General features: G+C 41.3%; 1 protein-coding gene across 1 annotated transcript; it reads left to right on the forward strand.

The window, feature by feature from the left end:
* Window positions 1-1,252: 1,252 nt before the first annotated feature.
* On the forward strand, window positions 1,253-27,480 carry CAMSAP1 (calmodulin regulated spectrin associated protein 1). Its single transcript, XM_030461204.1, has 18 exons — window positions 1,253-1,330; window positions 2,164-2,326; window positions 10,506-10,768; window positions 10,958-11,119; window positions 11,853-11,933; window positions 16,430-16,571; window positions 17,515-17,654; window positions 17,754-17,850; window positions 18,499-18,676; window positions 19,310-19,404; window positions 20,084-20,168; window positions 20,473-22,900; window positions 23,536-23,672; window positions 23,764-23,972; window positions 24,059-24,161; window positions 24,516-24,631; window positions 24,878-24,996; window positions 25,300-27,480. Exons 2-18 carry the CDS (start codon window positions 2,164-2,166, stop codon window positions 25,600-25,602), a joined length of 4,821 nt encoding a protein of 1,606 aa, XP_030317064.1. The 5' UTR covers window positions 1,253-1,330; the 3' UTR covers window positions 25,603-27,480.
* The last annotated feature ends 422 nt before the right edge of the window (window positions 27,481-27,902 follow it).

The following is a 27,902-nucleotide window of genomic DNA, read 5'->3' on the forward strand; positions in this document are numbered from 1 at the left end:
TGTACAACAGTTCCTGCCATGTCCAAAGATTGCCTGGATGTGGTGCTTGGGGCCATGGTTTAGTGGTGGGTGATGAGGAACATGGCAATAGGGTTAGGACAAGGCTGGACTTGGTGATCTTTTCCCAGCCTGAGCAATTCTGTGATTCTATTATCAATGGGTCAGAACACAAACCAGTGGAAGAAATTCTGTTTGCTAAGATAGGTGCACAAGGCATCTGCCTGAAAGCCAGCTTTGCCACCCTTCAATCACGAGCAGATCAAGCCTCGGGGAAAATTATTGGTATTAACCTGAAGAGAAGTATGGCCCATGCCCCATGGGCCTGCGGGTCACAAGGCCCAGGACCTGCCTGCCAGCGGGGTGCCCAGCACTGGGGAGGAAGCAGCTCAAGCCGCTCCTCCTCATCCCACTTCCCACCAGAAAAGGCTCCGGCTCTGCCGCTTCTCCCCGGGCAGGCCCCGGTGCTGAGGAACCGCAGCCAGGCCGGGCTCAGGGTCACCCCCGTCCCCTCTCCCTCACGGCGGGGCAGCCCCCGGGGCCTGAGCAGCGCTGCGGCCTCAGAGCCTCCCGCGGGGCCCGGCTGGGAGCTGAGGGCACAGCGGGACCGGGACACGGCGGCTCCGGGGGTGGCCCCAGCTCTGCCAAGGGCAGGGGCGGTGCGGGCAGGGCAACTGCGGACAGGGTGTGGCGGGCAGGAGCGGTGCGGGCAGGAGCGATGCGGGCAGGGTGTTGCGGGCAGGGTGTTCAGGGCAGAAGTGCGGGCAGGGGAGGTGCGGGAATGGGAGGTGTGGGCAGGGTGTTGCGGGAAGGAGCGGTGCGGGCAGGGTGTCGCGGGCAGTGTTGCGGACAGGGGGATCTCTCCGCGCCGCGCGGGCCGGTCCGGTTGCCCCGGTAACCGTTGCCTAGCGCGGTTCCGGCGCGCGCGCAGTGCTGCCGCTCTCTCCCCGCCCGCCGGCCCGGGCCTGGCGGCGCGCGCGGGTCCCGGCCCCGCCTCCTTTCCCGCCGAGCGCGCGCCGCCCCGGTCGCCAGGGGAGGGAGGGGGCGCGCGCGGGTGCGGGCGCGGGGCGGGCGCATGCGCGCGCGCGCGATCCCGATCGTTGTCAGCCCCGGCCCGGCGGCGGCAGCGGCTCCTCCCGCTCCCCCCCCCCCCCCCCCTTCCCCATCCCCCCGCCCGCTGCCCGCCTGCACCGGCACCGGGCCCGGCCCGCCGGGCCTTTCCCCACAGCCCGCGTCTCGGCCCGCCGCCGGGGCACCGGGCACCGCCGCGCCGGTGCCCCCAACCCCGCTCTGCCCCATCGCCCCGGGGATGAGGCAGCGGTAGTGCGGAAAGGTGAGGCGGCGGGGCCTGTAGGCCGCGGCGGGCGGGCGTGAGGGGCGGGGGGAGCGGCGGCGGCGGGGGGCTCAGCGGCGCCCGTGTGCGGAGCAGCCTCCCGGTGCCGGGTGGGCTGCGCCCCTCTCCCTCCTCCTCCTCCTCCTTCTCTCCCTCCTCCTCCTCCGGGGTGGGGGCGGGGATGCGCGCAGGGCCGCGGCGAGGAGGGGGAGCGGGAGCCGCTGTCCCCCTGCCCTCCCCCGGCTTCCCGCCGCCCGGCGGGGCGAGCGGTGCGGGGCGGAGCGGGGATGGGGGTGCGGGCGAGAAACCTCTGCTGCTTCTCCCGAGAGAGGCGAGGGAAGGAGCCGCAGGTGCTGCCCCGGGCCTGCCCCTGCCCCCGGCGCGGCCCCGCGGGGAGGAGGCGGTGCGGGCGGGGGCCGCGGTACCTGCGCGCATTGTTCGGCGGGCGGGGGGGTGCGGGGGGCGGTGCGGGAGCGCCCCGGTCTCCTTTATTCCGGGCGTCAAGCAGGTGATGGGGCTGCGCCTTTCTTCTTGGCTGACGCCAGCCCGGAGCCTTGGCAGAGGGCTCGCTGGGAACACATCCCTGGCTCGCAAAGAAAGGGATGCTCGCCCTGGGCTCGGATGTCGCCCGATTATCGGGTGTGTTTTAAATTGCTGAAGAAACCCTTCCCAATGAAAATCCTGAAGGATGCCGGGCCTGGGCTGCTCACCCCGCCGTATTGTGCCCGGTATAACGCGCCGGGGATCCTTTCTGCCAACTCCTCCGCCGTGTGGTCTGCAGAACGCAACGGGAGCGATTGCTTGTGACAAAGTCTGCTGCCTTTTGTTTTTAGATGGTGGATGTTGATGTTTGTGCGGGTGGAGATAGTACCAGAAGAAAAATGGATGCTCTGACAGATAGTGCAGTTGAGATTGTCCCTTTGGAGCTCTATGATTCAGCCAGAGCAAAAATAGCTGCTAATCTACAATGGATCTGTGCTAAAGCCTACGGAATAGGTAAGATTGCTTTTATCTGGAAGTCATTCTTGGTTTTGTTGTTGCTGTTTCTGTCTCCTCTGCCATTCCAGAAGTAACTAAATGGGGCCTGAATCATCTTTGTTTTAAAAATCAGTAATATGGCAGACTATTCCCCTGTAATATTACGTGTTTCCTGCTAGCCTGGAGAGGGATAATGGAACTATATGTGATGCCCTGAATCTACAGATCTCATGGTGCACACTCACAGATGGTGCTTGTGAAGAATGCAGACCTCAAAATGTTTAAATCCCCATTGTAGTTAAGTAGGAACACCACAGAACTGGGTGTTGCTCCTTGCAGGCCCCAAGTCCCTCCAGGCCATGAAGGCTTTGGTCTGCTTCCTTGTCTGGACATCTTGGGATGCTGGGACCTTGATACCCTTTGTGTCCTCAGGCCTTTTTTACTGGTCAAATTGTGGTTTTGGTTTCAAGATGAATCATGATGATATTTGGTAACAATCAGCAGCATTCTTTTATGTAGAAAAAATGTTGACTGAGCAGGTGCAGTTTGTCTGTGTTCTGTGACATTAAACAGGCAGTTGTAGGTGATGGAAGAGTTCTTCTTTCCCTCAGGTTGTCATAAACCTCTGCAGTCACATATGGGAATATAAAGATTCTTGGTTTATTATTTGTATTTTCCTGGCATCGTTTGGAATTTGCTTTTTGTTTGGCACTAGATCTGTCTATTCTGAATCCTTGTTATTAGATGCATCTTGAGTTTAAGTAGCTTCATTAGGAAGAAATATGATGGAAATACTTGGGGTTTGTTTGTTTGTTTGTTTATCAAGGACAAAATTTATACAAATATGTGCAAAATCTTGTTTTGGAAAATGAGGTAGCCCTGTTAATCTAAGTCTAATTCTCCAAACTCCTAATATTCTTAATGGATTAGCACTAGCTTACTTTGTGACAAGGCTGAAGAAAAGCAGCCCATTCCTGCAGTGAAATATTAACTCTTGTTGGAATATTTTTCTGAATTATTTTAATCTTTTAGTATTTCCATCTCTGTCAGTGTCCTCATCTTTATTTTTGTGGGGCAAACAAAAAACCCTGGGTTTATAATGTTTCATTTTGAGTGAAGGTATTTCATTACAAGCAACAAGAAAGACAAAACCCATCTCATTTATGGAATGCTGTTTAACAAATGTGGGAATTTTGGGTGGGTGTTGGTAGAACATTGATAACTTAAAAGAACTGAACAGGCATTTCCTCATGTAAATATTTTCCAGTTGCTGGAATTGTTTCTAATGTTTCCTGAAGAATTTTTAGTGATCAGAGATAAAATGGATATTCCAGCCATAGAGACACACTATTTATATTATGACTTTGTTTCGAAGAAAAAAAAAAAAAGCTAATCCTAAATTAGAATTGACTGGCATGGATCCTACACTGCAGAGGAAGTTTTCTGGCCTCCTGATTCTTAGTAGTGCTTTTAAGGCTCCAGAACTCAGGGTTCTGTCCCTATGTCTTGGGCCAGTTAATCAGTTGCCAACACAGACTTATTTTGAATAAGTATTTGGCTTTCCTTTGGCTGAAAATATCAAAAAAAAAAACCCCATCTTTCATAATGACAATGAACATCTGTAGTGTAGTGAAGATGTAGCAGCAGTTGCAGTTATTCTGCTTGTATTTAGACTTGTTCAGATTATGTTTTAATAGAAGTTAAATGCCATGCACAGTAGGAATTTTTTTTTTTTTGCTGGGGCCTTTGGTGTTGCCTTTGGTTGGCTCCAGGGAGCAGGTATTTTTGTGTGTGTATCATTGCAGGACTGTGGCCCATGGAAATTTAGTTTGATATTTGAAATGACTCCTGCAAGGCTGTGTCACTTCTGGAATAGCACTGCAAAATACTTAGAAATTTATAAGCCTCTTTAATTCATAGAGAGATGGGTTTAAAAAGGTTTCCCATGTGATTTAGAATTTTGAATAATATTTGAACTTAATATGCTGCTTGTCATATGGCAGGGTTATGCTTTTGTTTTCAAGATACGGGATGTTGTTCAGTGAGTCTTGGGCAGCTACCAAGCAGTTGTGAATTTGTTATGTAAAATCTCACTATGCAGATGAAGGGTTTTGGGCTTTTTGATTATTTTAGACTTGGTTCTGGTCAGTTTGTTGAAAAAAATGCTTCTCTGTTCATACTGTTGAAACACTCTTGTGTTCTGAAGTAATTCTTATCTGATGGGGTTTCCATAACTGCCTTCAAGTGGCTAAGAGGGTTTTTTTTTTCAGGAATGTTAGACCTGGAATTGATAGCTAGGAATTGCCATAATTTTGTGCCTTCATCCTTCAAGTGCTGGTGCACATCCTGGATTTCATTTTCCTCAGAGTAAGGATAACTCATGCTTGAGTGTGGGCATGGTAGAGAACAGGAATTGGATTCTGGTGTGGACTGTAATTAAAAGTCACTCATCACTGCACATTTTCCCCAAAACAGTGCTTGCTTGCTTTTTTTTTTTTTTTTTTTTCCCTCAAGGACAAATTACTGAGAGCATGCATGATAAATGGCTTGGAGTTGAAGTCCTGGTTTGGGCTTTGTTTCATTTGAGGAGCTGTTCTACCTTTTTTCCTATCTGACCATGAAAAGAGAGAATTTTGGTAGCCAGCTGACTGACTGCAGCTCCCTTCTGCCTCCAACACCAGTCTTGGTGGTGAGACCACCCCTCTTTGCATGGGGCTTGAGGGCTTTGGTTTGGGAAGTCCAGAGCTCTTCCTGCCTCTTACAGGCTTTATTGTCCAAAATCCAGAATACAGAGGGGAAGGATGCTGTGGATGGACGTGTTTCTCCATTCAGTGTCATCCATCTCGCCAGATACATCAGGGAGTTGTCATGGATCACTCTCAAAGTCTGGAAGCCTTCTATACACTTGAGAGATGATAAAGTCTGGTTTAGCTGTGACAGTAGTCTGAGGGGCTGGGATTTATTAGGGCAGATTCATCGATTTCCCCAGCAAGCTTTGATGGGAACCAAATGTGCCCTTGAAGGGATTCTCCCAGCAGGCTGAGACTGCAGTTCCTGATGTTTCAGTGGCTGAGGAGCAAGGGTGCTGCTGAGCTTCTGAAAAGTTAGTTTTGGTCATTTGGTACAACTTGGGAAAACAGGCAATGGAAAAATTTGATTTCTCAGCAGATTTAGTTAGTTTGGTGTTAATTAACGTAGAGAAATTCTGCTTTCTGTCATCACTGTTATAATGTTAGAATTTAGGACTGGGAAGAGATTACTGAAATTCCTTGACATTGCAGTTTGCTGTGAGCAAGTGGGTAGCTTGCACTCCTTTCCATCACAAATATTGTTGTTTTCTTTCAGTTTGCAAAAATTGGGATTTTTCAAAATTAACTCAGTGAATTTTACTTGTCAGTGCTTGGAGCTCTTTATAGCTTCCAGACTTAATACTAACATAAGCCCAAGACCTTTAGCAAGATGCAAGCAGGAAAGCCAAACACTAATGTAATGCATTGTAGAGGAAATGCAAATTGTGGCTTTTTTTTTGGTCTTTGAAGTACTTACCTGTTCAACAAAGTTTTACAGTAGTGTAAGAGCTACCCTCAGTTAGCAGTTGGTGAGGGCAGTGTGAGCATATTTCCTGGGCTAAATTGCCTGAATCCCTGGGTTTTTCCACTTCTAGTCTTTGTCAGCTTTCTGCTCAGCTCTAAAATAAAAATACTTTTAAGCAAGCTGTTGTATTTTGGAAACATTCAAAAGGTAAGCATTTGTTTTGTAAGCAGGGAATTTACTTGTGTGAAGTTTACAGGAGCAAAGAGTTCCAGAATTATTATTTTGTCTCTTCTGCATCATCCAAGTTTGTGACTTTCTGCTGATTGAAAGATGGGATGAGAGAACAGTCCCTCTCACCAGCAGCATACAAAGTCTTTTGCTTATTTTTTTTCTTCCTGTTGTATGTAAATTGTCAGGGGTAACATTATACACCACTTTGAGAATGTATGTTACAGTTCTGTAATGAGACCCAGCAAAGAATGGTTTTATTATAATGCAGGTGGCCTTAGTTGCTGAGAAAGTGTATGTTCTGCTCATGATCTGCAGCTTAGAGGACATCCATACAGTACTAAATAATTCTGTTAATAGATAAGTGATAGTAATTAAATCCTACTCAGAATCTGAATGAGCTTCATGCTCTTCTTTTGTGATGCTTTGGGTTTCTTTCATGTGAGATAAAATAGGATCTGAGCTGTATCCATTTCTCCTGTTCAGGGGATAAATCAATTTTTTTCAGATTGCTGTTCAAATCATAATCAGGTAATGATCTTTCAAAAGATTTTGTAGGTGAGATGGTAAAGAAATGGCCCCTACCCTAAAGTGAGAAGAGGAAAGTCTGGCAGTAATTGTCTCCCTGGTGGCTGTTACAAGTGAAGTTATTTCTGTAATCCTGTAAACTGTGTTGCACACAATGGTTTGTACTTGGAACTGACTGTTTTTTGAGAGATTAGACTCATGGATATGATGGAACAGACCAAAAGGATTGCTTCATGAGAAATGGTGAGGGTTTATTTCTGAGTCCTTCAGCTCTTACTAACATAGCTGATAGAGACGTCTCTTCAGTGGGGCAAGAACTCTACAGAGTTTGTGCTGCTGAAACTTGGAAAACACAAGGCATTACTTTGTCTTTTTGTAATGTTGTATAACATTATAAATATATAACATATTGTATAAAATCCATGAGTGAAAGAGATCCAGTCAACTCTGATCTTGAGTGTAGCATGGTGAAGTCTTCAAGAATTGACAGGATAAACTGAGCTGATGGTCTTTGTCTTCAGAGAAATGATTCTCAGGTTACATACCATTGCTTTTAAGCTACTGTAAAAAATCTGGTAGTTTTTAAGCTTTGTCTTTTGAACATCTCAGTCTGTCTAAAACTGACAACTGCACCGGTTGTGTTGAAGCTGATGCTGACATTTTTGTGGGGTAACAACTCAGAAGGCACTTTGGGAAAAACAGAAGGTGTTTGAAGGCTTTCCAGTAACACACAATAGTGAATTAAAAATAATTTCATTCCAGAATTAAAATGGTACTGAAGATCTTAGAAGTAAGAAAAGAGAACATGGTTTAGTTGTTTTTTCATTTTCTTTGGTAAGATTTGTTAGACTGTTTGGAAATAAAATTTTGTAGGGATAGCTTGAAAGTTAATTGCTCAGAAGTTATTTTTTCATGTTGATCTTTCCAAACTATAAAGCATAAATGTGTAAAAATTCATTTTAAAGAACTGAATTTCTCTAACATCTAAGTTCACCTATAGGTCATGAAAGTAAGGTGTTGAAAAAGATGCTTTTAGAAACTGGGACTTGGAAAGACTGGGACATTTTCTTCAAGAAGAGCATCAACATATTCTGTAGTGAGGCAAACAAAAAAGATACGACATGTTTGGACTGTGCCTGATCCATAAAAATTGGGTCCATAAAACCTATCCATAATGCCAGTGGCCACTTGTGTTAAGTTAGGGTTAGATTAACTCTGGTGTGTTCTAAATCTGACAATGTGTGGCTGAGATTTTTTTGCAGTGTGGCAATTTTGCCATTTCTAGGGAGAGTTTGGAGAATGAGCAAGCCTGGGTGCTGCAGGTGGGTCCTTTGGCATTGCACTGCAGATATGAATAGTTGGTAAAGATGTAAGATAAGGTCTCTTTCATTGCACTTTCAGGTGTTAATGTCAAATATTGATGGTATCTCACAATTAGAGAACATTTTGTGTCTATGGCTGTCTAGGAAAGATGTGTTACCCTGCTGGAGGTAATTGCATTGAGCACAGGACTTCTGCCATGATAATATTTGGAAGTTTCTCATCTCAAGGTTGCATCTTTCCATAGCAGCCTTGCTTGCATTTCAGTTTTTCTGCCACTTATTTCTCACTTACTCCTTCCTGCCAGGTGGATAGGATGATGATGTCCAGTGTGAAATAAATTTGAATGAAATAGTCAAGTTAGTATTTCTGCTCTTCAGCTTTGGTGTGGTTTTTATTTCCTAAAACTTCTGGGTCTTTAGTCAGGCCATCAAATTAATGACCTGAAGGAAGGCTGAAAAGAGAGAGAGAGAGCAAGAGAGCTGCCTGTCTGGGGCAGCAGTGCTGTGCCCTGGGAGCAGATGTGCAGGAGGAAGGGCAGAGCTGCTTTGTCCAGTTTCAGACAGTCACCTTGGTTACCCTGCTCTGCAGATTTCCCTCCCAACACCCTCAGCTAAGGCCTTGAGATGTCAGACATTTTGAATTTGCATTTTTTTTTTCCTGTGTTTAAAAAAAAAGCCTTTATATCTTGGAGCACTGCTAGTGCTTTCACCAGAAGTATGTTTATTCACAGATATTTTGTGAATTAATATTTCACAATCTGAGGAGAAGGAGATGTCTTTGGGCACTGGAGGTGAAGGTTTGTGGGCTGCTTTGCATTGTGATTTTTGGATCTTTCCCTAATCTTCAGAAATGGAAGCTGTAGTTTTCTTTCTGGATATGAGAATGACCATTACATGGAATTACCCTTCAGCAGCCTTTGATTTTAGGTCAGGTTGACTAATGTTAAGAAGATTAATAATATATGAATTTGTTATCTAGTTCATTAAAAATGGGCACCCATGTTAACAACTTACCTACATTGTGTCAGTAGGGTTTTGTTGTGTCTCTTCCAACCATCTTCACTATATAGTCTGTTTATCACAGCATTCAATGTCACATAAAGGAAAAATAATCTTAATTTTTAATAACTTCAAAAAGCTTTCCATTTTGAGAAATAGGGCTAACCAGTACTGTATGACTGAGTAGCTGTTAGAGCTGGGTTTACTACAGCTTTTTATTTACATGATATCCTTTGGCTTGTTTAATTGATAATATTCTGTATCAATTTCTCTCCTTGATGAACATTACATGGCTTATTTTGCAGTTCAAAGATACACTCTGGGTAGGAGGTTTTTTGAATGGGGAAATTAAATTATTCTGGAATCCTGGAAATGAGCTGAATGAAAAGTAAATATGCTGCCAAATTAATAATTCTTTTAACTGTAGATATGTGTATTTCTAATAAACTGTTGAAGTGACTTTGGGGAAGGTGTTCAGAGTGACTGGGTAGCAAGAGAGAGAATTTTATGTTTGAAGATTACAAAATGTCAGACTTCTATTAAGACAACACACTTGAGGCTAAAAAGCTTTTTCCCTGGAGTTGAAGGCTCTCGTTATTACTGCCAGGCTATTACAAAGATCAATAGCTTCTAGTCTGATTACTGAATATGAGCAGAAGTATTTATTTTGGGTTATATCTATTTTTAAACTTGATTTATGTCTCTTCAATAATACCAAGAAACTCTTCCTTAGAACAGCATTCCCTCCCACTTGCAACTGTTGTAATCAGTTGAGGTTTGCCTTGTGTCATGGTCTTACAGCCTCTTGCCCTGGTAGTTCTTCAGCTATGGATTTGAAATATCTCAGAGATGTTTAGAATGATCAATATATGAGTTGTTGTTTGTGCCTTTTTGTCCTGCCAGCTCTGAAGCTGTGCTGATTCATAGCAAAAACAGAAACCCTTCTGCGGGTGGGGAAGAAGTGGTGTGTGAGGATGAAGTCTTCCATGTGGTTAATTTTAATTTGCATGTAAATTACTGCACTTGAGGGTTGTCTTCAGTCTGATAAAGTCATAAGACTACTTGTGGAAATCATGCCATTCCAAAATAGTTGATTTTTTTTTTTTTAGCGATCTAAGTAAATGATTTTTAATTCAAAATAAAGTTCAAATACTAATATGAACCAGTCAGTAAAGGTGAATGTGTATAGTTCTGATAAAGCTGGCTCTCCTTTAGGGGAGCAGCTAGGGATGTGTGGAGGAGGACAGTGGGACTTCTGTCCCTGTTGAGGGATGTTCTTGAAAAGGACTCCATCAGCTTGAGGAAGCTCCTTGGTACCATGTAGGATTTTTACTTCAGTATCTACATGGCAATGTGTGTATTGTATTTTAAGTACAATTACCTATCCTTTACGGAAATAAAATATAAGCACAAAACTACTGAAAACCATTTGCAGCATGAAACTTCAGACTTGATTACAGCCAATAATTTTTGTGCTTGACATTTTTTTGTTCTTTTCGCGTGCCGCCAATTCAAGCCTTCACTTCTGTCTCCCACTGATGCCACTGCCTGGTGACACTTGTTGAAGCTTTTCTTCCTTGTTTCAGATAATGTCCCGGAGGAGCTGAAGGACCCGTTTTACATAGATCAGTATGAGCAGGAACACATCAAACCCCCCGTGATCAAGCTGCTGCTCTCCAGCGAGCTGTACTGCCGCGTCTGCAGCCTGATCCTGAAGGGGGATCAGGTGGCTGCACTGCAGGGACACCAGTCCGTGATCCAGGCTCTGTCTCGGAAAGGGATTTACGTCATGGAGAGTGATGATACACCTGTGTCTGAATCTGATCTGGGCTCTGCACCAATCAAAATGGTTAGCTTAATTAAATCCACCTCATGATCTTCTTTTTATTTAACACTATGTAAGATAGTTAACGGAATGGAGCGCTCTTAATTTCTAGGTCGCTAACCTCAGGAATTTTTCAGTTTAAATACACTTAGAATATACAGTTCTTTTATTTTTTTTCTCACTTTTTTTCCCAATATTGTTTTCTTCTTCTAGAGTTCTCATATGGCAATGATTGATGCTCTTATGATGGCCTATACTGTAGAAATGATCAGCATTGAAAAGGTCGTCTCTAGTGTCAAGCGTTTCTCTACATTCAGTGCCTCCAAAGAACTGCCCTATGATTTAGAGGATGCAATGGTTTTCTGGATTAACAAGGTAAAACTTACCTTGAGGAAAACGTGCTTTTGCAGGTTTTTAAAAAGGTTCTGATGAGTGTTTCCCTTTCATCTTTCCCTGTGCACTTCTATCATCCTTTTCACTTCAGATGAAGAGAACAATTTTAATTGCTGTGTTTGGACTTGTTACTTGTTAAGTCCAATGGTTGTTGGACTAAAGCCTCCTACTACAGGTGATAATTAATGGTATTTAGCCCCCTTATTACTGCAATGTGTTCTACTTCCATCTTCTTGCCTGGCTTCCCAGCATCTCTGTATGCATTGGGAAAGAGATTCTGACTAGCAGGGAAATGCATTTTGGTTTCTTTTAGGGATGCTGTAACAAAGCTGGTAAATTTTTCAAGGCAAATTTTAAAATTAAGAATACAATGAAAAACTGACAAGAAATTGGGTTCTTTATTTTCAGACAAGATTCTATGAGAGTGTTTGGTGCTTGGTTTGTTTAGGTGAAGCATTGTTTTATGTTAAATAACAGGATAGACTTCTGGTTAGCTTGAGTGCAGTGACCAGAAATACCAAAACTTTTCCAAGGGTAGAGGTTAAGTTACTAAAACCCTTTTGAGTAACAACAGAGCTTTATTACAGGGAGAATGTCTCCTTTCCAAACCCTCAGATTCCCTTGTTGATTCCCTAATAGTTACTGTTAATAAGATAGTTGTGGAAACATACATTCAGATGTATTTCAATATTTTTTCTATGCTGTGCCCTTTTAGGTGAACCTTAAAATGAGAGAAATAACAGAAAAGGAGATTAAATTAAAACAGCAACTAATGGAAAGTCCAGGGCACCAAAAGGTAAAACAAATTTGTCAACAGTTGTGGCTGTTTAATTTTTAATTTATTGCTGATCAATGAATTTAAATACCAACATCTCAGTATTTTCTTTGTCAGAGAAGCGTGAGGCAGCCAGTCCTTAAAACTCCTGAGATTTTGTGCCTACAGTTTAGTGTCTGTCATCAGTGCCCCTCCTTACCTTTCAATCCCACTGGTATCTTCTGACTTTCCTTTATGTTTCAGTTGAACTGAAATAACTTGTTTCAACTTAAAATAACTTGTATCAACTTTTCATGGGGTAAATATGACTCAGCTTTCACAGCACAAAATATATGATATATATTTTGAAAGCTCTTGGGGTGTGTTGATTTTGCATGGGGTAATTGTCTAATGTATATTAAGAGGCTTATTCAAGTTCTATCTAGTAAGCATACTCTTGGCATTCAGATGTTTTATGTGTGTGCTTGTAGTTTTTTCCACCCTTTTCTCCCTTCAAAATGATATCACAATGCACTAACATTGCAAAATACAATACACTTTCATTTCTGGGGAATGTCAAATGGATACTTCTCAAACAAATGTCTGTCAGCTGCCTGAGCTACAAATTAATGACCTGAGGAAGGCTTAAGAAAAACTGCTGTGTTCTTTCCTCAAATTTGCATCGCTGTGCAAAGGGAGTAGAAGTGTGACATGTGAACAAGGCACAATTGTTTAACTTGGTGTTAGTGACAAGGGTTTTTTATGTGCTTTTCATGCAAAATAAATTATATGGGGCTTCGATGACAAGGGCTTAAAGAGCTTTTTAAATTACAAGTTGATGGATTAAATTACAAGTCTGAAGTATCTCTAACTATTTGACTCTCTATTGGCTTTTGGGTCCCATTTTAAAGTCTAAATTTCTAGGCTACAACCCCTCTAAATTATGAAAGTGTTTATTGCTGAAGTGCATTTAAGTGTTACTGCTTTTAACTTGCATTGCTGATGTTCCTTTCCTATTCCTACATTCCTCTCCTTGCTTCCTGAGCAGTCTCCCTCCAAATGGTATTGGAAATTAGTACCTGTAAGTGAACTACTTTTACACCAGTTGTCATCCACCAAGTCATGGCTTTTTAAATTTCTTCAGAGTGTTTGCTTCCATCACAATGCTTCTTAGATGCTCTTTGAAAATAAAAACAACAAAAATAAACCACTGTGTTAAGCTTTTGGATCATCAGGCTTAGTTTTTATAACATCATCTTTGCATACTGTACAGCATACAGCATAATCACTTCACAGCATTTCAAAATTGTTTCCAGAGAGCAGGACTGAGGGATATGGAGTAGCAGCAAAACCCTAACAAATTACCAAGAGTTGGAAGGGTTGTATTTACTATTTTTGTTGCAAGCAGGCAATTATCAGAGCACTAAGGTGATACAAAAGCTGGTCGGTTTAAATGGTTGCTTAATCCATTGTTAACATACTCCAGTGTTTGCAGTATTTCACTAAATAAGGCTCTTGTACAAGTTTGTAGATTTTTCACAACCAGGACACCCTTGTTCCTTGAGATGAGGGTAGAAGGTCTGACAAGCCAGGCTCAACCTGGTGTGAGCTGTGTTGTAAATAAGTGTGACTGGAGCTGGCATAATAATAATGGGAGGAAAGACATAATAATTTACATATCAGAACAAATTTATTAATGGTGAAGTGGGAAAACAGAGTATCAATTCCTCTATAAATCAAAAGGAGTGAAACTGTACTTCTAGTACACAAACCTGTTTGCTTTTGGCTGACTTTCCTGGGTTTATTTCAACTTAGAGATATTTGCCTTGTTTCCTTTGCTTTCTTTAGCCTTGATGCCCTTTCTCCTGCACACTTGCTGGATTTGGTGTTTTCCATTCTCCCTCTGGGAAGAAGGGAGCTGTTGTCTCAGTTGCAAATTCCAAAGAGCAGTGTTCTTGGAGAGGGCAGGGGTCACTGGGCAGTCACCTGTCCCTGCAACCTCTCTGCCTTTGCACGGAGAGCTCAGTCCCACTCCTCTGCCTCATAATCCTTTATTTGTTTGAACGAAATATATAGACCACAGTAAAAACTTTAAATATCTGAAATGTAGGAAATCTGAGTGAGGACCTGCAGGCTCACAAACAGAGCCCTATCTTCCAGCCTCACTGAATAACCTGTGCCAGTGCATCATGAAGTGTTGACCCAGTGCTTATCAGTTACCTTCTAGTGTGCTTACAGATCACTCCTGGGCTGAGGCACACATCTGACAGCCCTTGGAGGAGGAAGTAGAGTGGCTTTATATTTTATTTAAAGAGACAAGTGGGTGAGAGCAGAGGAAACTATGGAATGGAATTGGCTTGCAGGACATCACTGAACAAGTTGGTGGTGAAGGAAAGGGTAAATAGAGATTATCTCACAGCTAGTCCAGTGCTGCTTAGGTTATACTGCTTTTACTGACAGATTTTGATGTCTCCATAGGAGTTGTCACACTGGTGTCACTGCTGTATTTATTTTTTATTTGGTATTTTTTTGTCTCTGTTTCAGTAGCACCCATTTCTGCACTTCAGTGCGTACAAATGTCATTCATTGTATGCATGGAGGAGGGAAACAAACCACAAAACTCTGCTTAGAGTATAAGAAAGAATTCCAAATATTCAATATAAAAACCGTGAATAGTGAAGGGAGCAATACTTGAGAAAAAAACCAAGGAATTAAGTCTATAAAAACCTCCTTGATGATAAATTTGTGTTTTTTCCACCAAAGCAAAAGTAAATGAGGAATTCTGAAAGATTCTAGTTCTCAGTATTGACTATATGGGTTTAAATCCCATTTAAGCCTTTTGGACAGGAAATATTTCTATCTGCTTTAAATACAGGAGGAATTAAAGTTCAAAAGAAGATTTCTGAAGTTTGCCTTTAATATGCTTAGTTTGACTAAGTGGAAAAATGATGAACCTTTTAAGCTAACCAGTTCACCTTAGTGTGCATAATTATTTTATGAGACTTAATTACCACATTTCCAGTGCATAATGGATGTTGCTAATGCCTTTGATTTGTTTCTTGTTTGAATAATCACCATGGTGTATCTCACTATTTCTTTTTGTGTAAGCCTGATCTGATGCATGCCATATCACACTGCATGCTGGAACCAGTGGAATATGCTCGTGTGGTACAGTATGATTCACATTCCATTACATAGTTGTGGAGTGCTCCAGGCTGGGGAAAAAAGTAATTTGCATCTAGTAGAAAAAGAGAAAAAATAGCATTAGCATCTAGAGATAGCTTTTAGAGTTAGTTGTCTTTGCTAGGGAACCTTAACTTTGCATATCTGTATTTGTGCAAAACAAATAAATGAAACAGTTTCTTATTACTTTGATTATGAGTGATCTTCATTCCTTTGAACAGATTTTTTCTCAGCCTGTGCCATCCTAAACTGAGACATATGAGTGTGCCTTTGGGCAGAGAGCTTTCCCAGGTTGTCTTGGAAAGTGTAGGATACCCTTGGTAAAATCCAGCTTTCCTGTGATGAGTAAATACATTCTCTGTATACCTGCATGTTAGGCCAGCACATCAGACAAGCTAGTTAGATGCTAAGTGATTTTAAGGCACTAAAGGGTAGAAGGAATCTTTCCTCAACACTCCAAGGTGTTTCTGCTGGGCTCTGGAGTAAATTGCTCTTTTGCTCACCCATCTGCTTTGCTGCTCAAACTGCAACACAGCCTTTCAGTCTAGCTGGCACCTGGGTGCTCAGTAAAGCCCAACACCACAGCTTTGCTTGCAAAACCTGCAGGAAGCAACGCCAAGACTTGCTGAGGTGCCTGGCATTAGCTGCTCCTCAGCTGTGCTTGGGATTGGGTGAGGGCTCAGAGGTGGTTTGCAGAAGAGTTTGATGTTGATCTGTACTGAAATCAGGGAGAGTTTTGCCATTGATTCAGGAGGCTTCCCTGCTTCTCTGGCTGCCTATTTTTGGAAAAGGCCAATTTTTTTTGGTTTGGGATATTTTTTTTTTTTTTTGCATGGCATTACTGTTGTGTCTTGGCTTGCCAGACAGGATGTTCTGAATCTCTGAGAGAACTTTGCTGTCTGTGGATGTAGGTAAGGTATTGAGGTCACTAGCTCATCTGAAAGGTTTTTTTGCTGTGTTTTGTTTTTCCCGAGCTTTCAGCATTTTCATATAGTTATCTATGTCTCTTTCTTTGGATCTGCTGCATTCATGCATCTGTATGGAAGGATTTTGACTTCAATTTCTTCTAACAAGTTAAAAATCTGTGAATGAAGGCAGGATTCAACAGCACGGGTTGCTTCCAGATATGAGGAGAATAATTGAAAGGGAGAATAATTAATTCTGTCTATCCCTCAGAATTGGCTTCCACTGAGAGCAAAATATAACCTTTGACTTAGAGCAGAATGCTACAAAGGATCCACCGTAAAGAGTTTTCAGTGCTTAACAAAAATTCCTTTTATTTCTTCTGGTTGTTTTTTTTTTTTTTTCTTTTGCTCTTTATTAGCACCCTATAAATACTTGTTTTATTTTGTCAGGTCCGGTACCGAAGAGACCATCTCTCCAGCAGGCAATTACCTTACTTTCCCTTGCTTGAAGATTTGATGAAGGATGGTAGTGATGGTGCTGCTCTTCTAGCTGTGATACACTATTATTGTCCAGAGCAAATGAAACTAGATGGTATGTAATGATGGCTTCCAAAAAAACCAACAAAGGGTGGACTAGAAACACATGATCACATCAAAATGCAGCACATCTAATAGGTAGTGGAATACAGGAAGTTAGTTAGTCAAATAGGGAATTTGCATCAGTGTATTTAAAGAGTAACCTCTCTACAGTTTTGGGTTTTTTACTTACTTTATTTCTCTGCTCTGTATATTATGGCTATAAAATAATTCTTCCTTTATAGATCCAGATGGCATGGTTTTGTTTGCTCAAGTGAACTTGATTTCAGTAGACCATAAAAAAGGAATAATATGTCCACTACTGTTAGCTCATAATTCTCATGTTCTTCTGTAGGAGTGCATAATTGAAAATCTAGGTTTTAGAGTAGTTCCACCCAGTCTTCAGCTGTTGCTACTTTTCATCATTGCAAGCGTGTTTCTTTTCCTAGGAAATGTTTTTCTTAGTAATTCAATGTCCTTGTTGTGTTTTGCTTCTACAAATCAACATTACTTGTTGGTTTTAAACTCTCAGATGTGCTGTACCTTGCAAAGCTCTTGAATGTTTTCAGAAGAAAGCAGCACTGTGAATCCTAGGAGTAACATTTTATTACTTGCAAATCAAGATGTCTGGTTTTAATTGCTTTTGTATTTTGTAATTATATGTGTTTGTATTCTGCTTGCCTTTTCTGCCACTGTGATAGGCAGAATCCTACATGGATTCTAAAATTGGTGCAGAATTGATGCTGTTTTATCTATAGTTTTTTTTTTCTTCCTCCTTTTCCTATCCCTCTGGTATTTTAACAGGCAGAGAAATGTCACTATTAGCCCATAAATATTAATTGATGGAGCAGAAGCAGTCTGTGTAGTTCCTGTATGTAGTGCTTTTGTTAGTTGTGAGTGGAATTCCAATATGACATTGGAATAGTGTCATAATGTACTGATTTTCTTCACCTTTCTAGATATTTGTTTGAAGGAGGTAACATCAATTGCAGACAGCCTCTATAATATTCAGCTTTTGAGAGAATTCTCAAATGAGTATCTCAACAAATGCTTTTACCTCACATTGGAGGACATGTTATATGCACCTTTGGTTTTAAAGGTAAGAAAAATGATGGAGGATATATTTTTAAATAAAATGTGGGTAAATCATAAGTGTGCTGTTACCCTCAGGGGTGTTTTTTCTTTTCTCCCATTTCAGCCTAATGTCATGGTATTCATCGCAGAACTCTTCTGGTGGTTTGAGAATGTCAAACCAGACTTTGTACAGCCAAGAGATATTCAGGAAATAAAAGATGGTAAGTTTTCAAGTCTTGCTAAGTGTCAGCATGTTATTTAAATAATATTTACATAACAGTGAATGGTTTCTGCCCAAACTTTAAAAGCAGTAAAAATGGAAGGAGAGTCGTACGTCAGCCTGAGTTCTGTTTTTGTGAATGACATAGGTCATTTTTTCCCTGTAATCACTAATTATTTATTTGTCACTTTCCTTCCGTTAAGGTCACTGTAAGAGAAGTATTTTTAAATAAAGATTAGTAGTTAAGGTTTAATTTTAGTGTTGTGCTGTACAGTTTTCAACCTAAGGTCCTTCATTCAAGACAAGAGGGCAGGGTCTCAAGTTGTGCCAGGGGAGGTTTAGGTTGGAGATGAGAAAGAATTTCTTTCTGGAGAGGGTGATCAGGCATTGGAATGGGCTGCCCAGGGAAGTAGTGGATTCTCCGTGTCTGGAGATCTTTCCAAAGAGCCTGGATGTGGCACTGAGTGCCATGGGCTGGGAACCACGGGGGGAGTGGATCAAGGGTTGGACTTGATGAGCTCTGAGGTCCCTTCCAACCCAGCCCATTCTATGAATCTATGATTCTATGATTCTGAAGACTTCCTGTTCTGTTCTCTTACCCTGGTGTTCAGTATGAGTTGTGCTGATGGTGTTAAAACTCTGTGCCCAGTTAAAGCAGTGTTGCAGCAGAAGAGCAGCCGTCCACCTGTCCCTATCTCCAATGCCACCAAGAGAAGTTTCATGGCCAGCCCTGCAACTACAAGTCCAGCAGACTTGCAGCCCTCAGCTCAGACAGGCCCTGAAGCTTGCAGTAGGTACTACCTGCACCCTGAGGAGCCTGACTATCTGTAAGTCTCTTTGCATGTTGGTTAGACTAACCTTCAGTTCATGCTTCACTTAGGATATAGCCTAGGAATTTCTGTTACTAAACATTCTGATCTAGCTACAGAGTGAATTTGGGTTCTGAGCAACCAATCTCTAAAATATTCTCATGTTCAGAGAAACTGTTTACACCTTCACGTTTGATGTTTTTTTGGCAAATGCCAAAAACCCCATCAGTAAAGGTCACCACTGCATGGTAGAAGTTAGTTCTTTGATTTGAAAAAAAAAGTGAAACTTAAACTTGTTCAAGCAGCTCATCTTTACTAACTATGCTTTATAAATGGTGATAGCAGAACAAAATTACACAGGACCTCATGTATGAGAAGGTTAATGGCAAGGATTTTCAGCTGACCTAAGCTTGATGGCAACCAGTATGTAATTCAGCCTTTACTTTGTCTCTGTGCTCTTTACATGGACCACATTTTAAATCTGCTCTATTTAGAAACATAAAAAGTTTAATTTCACATAGTAGGGTTGCTTTTGTATTTTATATGTAAAATTTTTTATTCTCTCAAAGTAAATTCTCTTAAAGTAACCTCTTAAAAATGAGGATATGTAATAAATTCTTGTGGTAATGAATTTTTGCTTTTCTGAATTAGTGGTAAAGGAGGAAGCCCTGCCTTTAGCCCTTCCCATCCACTGCTCCCTTTGAGACAAAAGCAACAAAAATCTTTACAGGGAGAAGACAGCCCAGGTAAGTTTGCCTTGAAGTTTCATCTCAACAGGCAGTGACCATAAATCTCAATGAAGTAATGAATAAAATTATAAGCTCATATATGTGGATGATCTAAAATTGAATTATACTGCAGTCAGCCAAGTGGTAGGCATGTTTAGTTTGAGTAGATTATTTTTGTTTGCATAAAAAGATTTTAAGAAACCTTTTAAGGAAGTTGTAAGATTTAAATTTTTTTTTCCTCTCACAAAGGAGCTTATTCCTCAGAATCTCAGAAGTTAATTCTAATAATGTTCTGTGAAAAGAATGGAAAAAGCCCCTTGTCAAATGCTCATAATACTAATAAATCTTAGGAAGTAAGATTGTCATCCAGAATAGCACAATTCACTTTAGTACTTGGCATTCTTTGCCTAACATTTTTTTTTTTTAGTTACTGAAAACCTAAATCTGAGAGGGAAAGAAAATTGGACAGTTTCATGTTCAGAAATCCAAAAGTCAGATAGGCCTATGTGGTCACTTTTGGGGTTTTTTTTTGGGGGGGGGCTTTGACTACCTTCTCTGTCTTTGGTTAGTATTTTGACAAATTATTTTCTGCTGCCATCTTTTGGTGAAAGAGTTTATTGTGTTTGCTGCTAAATAAAGTAAAAATGGTAATTTAAAAACCATTTCTAAATTGTTAACAATTTAAAAAATATTTCAGGTCATCGGCATCGTTCTAATTCTCTGACTCGTGTCGATGGGCAGCCACGAGGTTCAGTTCTTGCATGGCCAGAGAGGAAGCCCAGGTAACAGATGCACTTCCTTAGAGCTAGACTGAGAGAGGCTCGGTTTGGTTTTCCTGTAATGTGCATTTTCAGAGATCTGACTGATCTTAGGGTTGCAACTGAAAATAGTCTGAGCGTGGTTGTCAGTGGGCACTGCTGAAAATTCAGGTGTCTGATGGTGCTGTTTGGTGTGGCTGCTCACTTTTGATACAGGATACATTTTTCAATGGAACAAGAATTTTAGCTGTCTGTATCACAATCCTTAGTTTAACAAATTCTAACTTTCTGTGCTTCAGTGTCAGCAGACTGTTCTTATCTTTTGCAGGCCTCTGTCGCAGCCAACGCCGTTTGCTCTTCATCATTCTGCCAGCAGTGATGTGGACCCTGGGTCTGGTGACAGCATCAGCCTGGCCAGATCAATCAGCAAAGACAGCCTTGCTTCAAACATCATTAATGTGACTCCCAAAAACCAGCCTCATCCTCCCTCAGTGAAAACAAATGGGAAGAGCTTGCTGAACAATGTTGAAATCGAGGATGAAGATGAAGAGCTTATTGCAATCATCAGATCTGAAGAAAGGCCAAATCTTGAGCCTCAGAATGCATCAGCCAGGGTGCCCAGCATAGCTGCCACTGCCTGGTCCCCAAAGACAAACAGTGAGCCTTCAGAAGGCAAACCAGACAGTTTTTACTTGGAGCCTTTAATGCCTGCCATTCTGAAACCAGCAAAGGAAAAACAGATCATCAATAAAGAGGATGAATGTGGAGAGGGGAAACAAAGGAGTTTTATAACAAAGAGATTAAATGAAGGACACTTGCCTTTGATCCGGAAGAAAACAAGTAGTGGTCATGGTGAGCATGACCTCAATAGGACTTTTACTCCAATTTCTAGTTCTGATTTCACTCCTCTTGCAGAACCTGGTACTGCAGATTCAGTGGCACTGATGGAGGCAGGTTTAGAAGCTTCCAGACCTTTGGCTTGTAGCAGTTTAGATCCTTCCTCTCAGGAGCTGTCCACTGGAGGATTTTTTCTTCATGCTGCTAAATCTGAGGATGACATAGCAAGTAAAGTCAACGTAAGTTATGTGAAAAGTCTCAGTTCTCATGCTCCAGACACCACGTGGACGATGGTGAGACAGGACTCTGAGTCAGATCTCTTGGATATGGAAGATGCTGAACAGGATTTGGTGGTCATAGGTGACCACCCTATAGTCACTAAATACGTTGGTGAGGAAGAATCTGCAAAATTGCAAGAAGATATGAAGGTAAAAGAACATGAAGATAAGGATGATGCCAGTGGACGTTCCAGCCCATGCTTGAGTACAATTTCTCAAGTCAGCAGCGTGTCCATGACGAGCGGCAGCGTCCGAATGACCAACTTTGCAGAACGAAAGCTTCAGAGGCTTAATAGCTATGAAACAAAGTCCAGCACAAGTAGCTCCCAGAAAACCACACCAGATGGATCAGAAAGCTGCCCAGCACCACTGACCACCTGGAAACAAAAGCGAGAGCAAAGTCCCAACAGACAAAATAAAGATAATGTGAATCTTTTAGCTTCTGAATTGGTCCAGCTTCATATGCAGCTAGAGGAGAAACGAAGGGCAATAGAAGCTCAGAAGAAGAAGATGGAAGCCTTGTCAGCAAGGCAGAGACTAAAATTGGGCAAGGCTGCTTTCTTGCATGTTGTTAAAAAGGGGAAATCTCCTGATTCTCCACAGCCTCTTAAACCAGAACATTTTGGGAAAGAATATTCTCGGCACAATGGTGAAGACTTAGATGAAGTTTCTTTGGGTTCCAAGTCTGAGGAGTTTCTTGTGAAAGAGGAAGAGAGAGGAGAAATGCTTAATGATTCTCAAGATGTAACAAAAGTAAAAATGCAAGAAAGCTTGGCTTTTGCTGAGCAACATAAACCAAAAGACTCTGCTGCTATACATGATTTAGAAAAAAGTAAAATTATTTCTGTTGCTCTCCTAGAAGACAATGTTGCTGAAGTGGATATAAATGAATGTGATCTTTCTATTGAAAAGCTCAATGAAACAATCAGTACACTTCAGCAGGCTATATTCAAGATTTCTCAGCAACAGGAACTGCTTATGAAATCTCCATCAGTGCCATCACCAGGAACCAGAAGTAACTCTCAGGACCAAAAGGTAAAACCATCAATTCATTTTGTTGAGCCTCTGTCTCCAACTGGAATGAACAGTCTTCGTAAGCCACCTCGTTTTGGTCAAGGAAGGAGTCCTCGATCAGGAAGACCATCTGATCTGAAAGTCACTAAAGACAGACCCCAAAATTCAGCACGTGTTAAAACCCCAACACCCAATCTAGAAACATTACCACACTTAAGGCCGTTTCCATCCAACAGCTTGTCAAAGACACCAACAGAAAGTGGCTTGGAAGGTAGCCCTGATCGTGGAAATGGTTCTCAAGAAAAGGGTTTCTTTGATACTTACAGACTTCATGATGAGAGCAACCAGCGGGCACTTGTTCTCTCCTCCTCGAAAGATGCAAATATTATTTCTGAAATGAGCAAAGAGGTGAATAACAGCTTCAAGGAAACAGGGTTGAATTCTTCTGATGGCTCAGGAAAGGAAAATGTCCCAGTGGATGAGCCACTGAGAAGCAAGGCTAATCTGATTGAAGTAGACTTGTCTGACCTGAAAGCTCCAGATGAAGGAGAACTTGAAAACCAGGATAGCTCTACTGACATAATCAGTGAAGGTGATCAGAAGTCTGGTGTGGGTTTTTTCTTCAAGGTAAATACATATTATTACCTTTCTGTATTTGGTTCTTGTTACACATTTGCATCAGAACTGGTTCTGTGGGCTTCATGCTTCAGCCTTCTGGTGGAACACATTTTGGTTGCAGTATCAGAATTTTTAAAAACTGCATTGGAAAAGAATTGCACTGTTATTTAGCTGTTGATCTTTTAGTGCAGTGCTATTTCTTATATTGTTTGGTTGGGTGTGTGTGGATCAGTTCTTCTGGTGAACTCAGGCTGTTGGATATTTTGTGTCTTAATTCCTGCTTAGCAATGATTGTCATAAATATCTCCAGTGTGCTGACCTGACAATACTTTTTTAATTCTGCTTTAAAAAAAAAAATTGAGGTTGGCTGTCCCAGTCTGGGTTAATTTAATTATTTTATTTCTGGTTTTATACAGTGTGATTAGTAGTGACTGACTCAGAGTGTGCTGCCCAGCCCAGCCCACGTGGTAGTTGCATTGTACTTTGCAGTTCTAGAAGGCTTTTTGTGATGATTAACCAAGCTTAAAAGCAAATCAGAGTATGTTTCCCTAAAATCTTCCTGGAATCCTCAACAATATTTTGATTTCCAACTCAACATGTTTCCTTCTAGCCTTTAAAACTCTCTGTCCCTGTGAATTCTGCAGGATGAACAGAAGGCAGAGGACGAGCTCGCCAAGAAACGGGCGGCGTTCCTTTTGAAACAGCAGCGCAAAGCTGAGGAGGCTCGGATCCGGAAACAGCAGCTGGAGGCTGAAGTTGAACTGAAAAGAGATGAAGCTCGGTAAAGACGTGGAAGAAAACACCATTTTTTTTGTCTTTAAGTTGAGGGAAAGTTGTTGTGTGTTGACTCTAACCTGGTGTTTGCTTTTCAGTCGCAAAGCTGAGGAGGACCGAATACGGAAAGAAGAAGAGAAGGCTCGGAGAGAACTTATTAAGCAAGAATATCTAAGGAAAAAACAGCAGCAAATTTTGGAGGAGCAAGGGCTTGGAAAGCCCAAATCAAAGCCCAAAAAACCCAGGCCAAAGTCAGTTCATCGTGAAGAATCTTACAGTGATTCAGGGACAAAGTGTTCTTCCACACGTAAGGATTTTGGTTTGTTTGCTCTCACTGAGTCTGCAAATCTGCTTTCACAAAATGTGTTTCACATTTTCTCTTGCATTTTGTAGCTGATAATTTGAGCAGTGCTCAGTCTGGTTCCAGTCTTTCTTTGGCCTCGGCAGCAACAACTGAACCTGAAAGCGTTCACTCTGGTGGCACACCATCTCAGAGGTAAAAGGTTTCATTTTATTTTTGCTATTTGTTACTGTCTTATGAAATAGTGTTGGGATTCAGTGTTGTTTGCTTCAGTTCACTGACGCAGAGGCACAGTAGTAATGGGTGAATTCATCTTCTATTTTATATGACTGCCAACTCCAGTGTTCTGCACAAATGTGCAATTTTGTTTTCTTTTCTCCCAAAGGAATAATAGAATTCTGCTTTGACAGAATCTGACTGGTTTGGGGGGAGGAAAAGGGACAACAGCCTGTTCTATTCAGGGTCAGCAACTGGGAAATTTACTTAAGATTGGAGGGGGAAAAAAAAAACAAACAAAATCTTTGCATATAATTCTTATTTCCCCACCAGAGTTGAATCAATGGAGTCCTTACCCATCCTGAGTAGAAATCCTAGCAGAAACACAGAAAGAGACTGGGAGAATGCTTCAACAGCTTCTTCTATTGCTTCAGTGGCAGAATACACAGGTGAGTGTTTTGGTTTAGGGTGAGCATTTGTTACAAATAGGTCATTAAAAGCTGTGATATAGTTGATGGGACACAAGGGTATTTTTGAGAAGTTGTCAGGTTTCAATTTGTTCAGTTTAATATCTCTAAAAGTTACTGTAGAAAAATATTTGAGGAGTTTGGGGGTTTTTTTTTCACTTTCATGAATGAACATCTTAAAGTTCATAAAAGTAGGACAAATAATTTCTGCTTGTTTATCTTCCTTAGGTCCAAAGTTATTTAAGGAGCCCAGCAGCAAGTCAAACAAGCCTATCATTCACAATGCCATTTCTCATTGCTGTCTTGCTGGAAAAGTGAATGAACCACATAAGATTTCAATATTAGAGGTAATGATTAAAGTGCATTTTATTTGTCAGTGCATTAACAATTCTGTATCTGGAATGCTCAGTTCAGAGCCCCACTGATGCCATTTCCTACAATGTATGGAGATTCCTCACTTCCTTGTGGAAAACCTGATCCTGTGTGAAGAGTTCAGCTCCAAAGTTTATAGAAGGACCGACAATCCTAGTTACTGATTAAGTGTTTCAAAACCCCTTCTTTAGCTGTATGTGAAAGCTTAAAGCTTGGCATAATAGAAGAATTTTCCCTATGGATAATCTATTCATGTGTTTTGTTTCTTCTTGATGCAGGAATTAGAAAAATGTGATGCCAACCACTACATCATTTTGTTCCGTGACGCCGGCTGCCAGTTCAGAGCTCTTTACTGCTACTACCCTGACACGGAAGAGATCTACAAGCTGACTGGAACAGGGCCAAAGAGCATCACTAAGAAAATGATTGACAAACTTTATAAGTACAGTTCGGACAGAAAACAGTTTAATGTGATTCCAGCCAAAACCATGTCTGTCAGCGTGGATGCTCTCACCATCCACAACCACTTGTGGCAAGCCAAGCGACCCGCAGTGCCAAAGAAGAACCAGACTCGGAAATGACCCTGAGTCCCTGGGGAGAAGGTTGCTGACTGGGATTGCATCAAATGAAGACATGTTTACCATTTTCCTCCAGTTTGGTATGAAATGTGCAGAACCATAAACATTTTTTAAGAAGCTTCTGAAACAGAAACTGTGGATGCAAGTTACTAAGGATGAAGGAACGGTTGCTGGTGTTTTTTATGAGTGAGAAATCTGCTGTTCCACCCGATGCTGACTACTGTGGCTTTCAACTGATGAGGGACTGTGCATGTAGCAAGATCTTTAACAAGTGGATTTCCTTTTACTTGAAGCTTTTCATCGGTACAAATTGGGAATTATTTAATTCTGTTTCCTCTCTGCCTCGTGCCCTCCTTTTTTTCCTGTCATTCTTAAAGTTGGCAAGCTCCGAACTTCGGTAGAAGGATTGACCAGATCTTGGGTGAAGTGCTTTGGGTTTGGTTTGGTTTTTTTAAACAGTCTCTAGGGAAATCTTCCTTTCAGACTTTTTTGAGGAACTGTTTAATACATCAAATTGTACTGTATCTACTGCCAACATAAGTCCAGCTCTCAGATTTCTGGAAAAAAAAAAAAAAAAAAAAAAAAGCCCCAACTTGTGCTGCTCAGAACAGAGTTAACTTGCAGTATTTCTTTAGGATAAGCACTGCAAGGATTTCAAAAGCCAGTCTTTTTTTAAAAAAAAATCTTCACAAATTAAAAAGATTCCTGGAATACAATCATGAAGAGGCATCCAGGTGCTACTAGCTGGAATGTGCCTGACTGCAACTTAAGGCAAGCAGAATGGAGCACTGTTGTTACTCATTTCAGTTTCAGGTAGTGTCCTAAAGATTTGTTTGCTTTAATAAAGATGGATTCTGGTAGGTATAGAACATTTCCACTCTGAGCACGCTTCTCCTGTACAACGGTGCACTTAATGATCACAAATTTTAATGTTTTTATTACATCATGAAATGTAATTCTACTTTCTTTGTCCTGTCTTTATTCTGAATGAGCAGCATGCTCTAAAATGAAGAGTGTGTTATGTTTTTTATTTTGGGTGATATATTAATATATTGATTTGTTTTTCTCATTTAAAAGCAATTTTTAAAACAGAGACATTTGCATTTGTTTCAAAAGCCCAAATAAGTCGAATGGCTTGGATTTCTTTTCATGTTGAAATATTAAATCTTGAGTTATGACCTTAAAAGTCTTTGTGTTTCAGCAGATTAAATTTTTGTCTGTGATAACAGGGTATATTTGCAGTTCAGTTCCATTTTTTTAACACTCCCACTTCTCAGTTTTGGCTCGGGCTCAACTCCTGAGTAGGTTTCTGTAGCTAACACCCAATTTAATCTGCTAACCTATGCCTGCTGTGCCCCCTTTGACACTACTACCTGAGGGTCGTGTAGGCTTCTAACTTTGGTTTGCACATGTTTACTTTTATTTAAAGTGTTACTTGAATATGTATCTCTGAAGTGCAAAAGGCACCACCCCACGCTAGAGATGACCTGGGCTCTAACTATAGTGCAGTGTAATTATTGAACTTGGAGAATAATGGAAGTTACAAAGAGTTGTGTACATAAGGGGGACATAGGGTACCTAATGAAGTGCTAACTAGGCAGAGCAAAGTGAAGGTCTTCCATTGCTGTCTCTCCATTTTTTTTTCCCCTTCCAGTACTCCCTGACGAGGCTGCTGCAACTTTGTAAATTATGTTAGATAGTTTGCTGCTTGTAAATAATGAAAAGCTTTATGGTTTCTAAAGTGCTAAGTATTAAACACCCGTCATGAGTGTAACTTTTGTTACCATGCTTTTCATGCTTGTGCTTTATTTCTCACTGTTTGATATTATATACCATATTTATTTTATGAAACATTGAAATTTAATAAAATTCATTAACTGATTTCCTTTTTATTTCATGTGTACCTTTGTTGTTGTGGCACTTCATCCCCTCCAAGAACTAATACACTTTAAAGATGTGCTATTCTACCTTCAGGCATGCACTTGAAAAGCTTCACCTGTAAGGACCTGTAATAACTGAATGGTAAGAGCTTCCTTCTCCTTCACACTGATTGCAGTGTGCAAGGATTTGACCAAAAGGCTTTTAGACAACTGGAAAGGAGTCTCAGTCTCTTTAGGGATTTGTTTCTTCAGATTGTTGCATCTGGTGGTTTTCTTTGATCTCTATATTCAGTTAGTGGCAGAATTGGACTAAAAAAAAGGTGATGGCACCTTCATTGTCCTCCTAGATCTCATTGCATGAGATAATAAATGTCCTTATTGCTCCTGCTGGCTTCATTTCCTACTGGAACCAAAAGGAGGTGA

Source organism: Calypte anna, chromosome 17 (genome assembly GCF_003957555.1).
Source record: "Calypte anna isolate BGI_N300 chromosome 17, bCalAnn1_v1.p, whole genome shotgun sequence".
Lineage (NCBI taxonomy): Eukaryota > Metazoa > Chordata > Aves > Apodiformes > Trochilidae > Calypte > Calypte anna.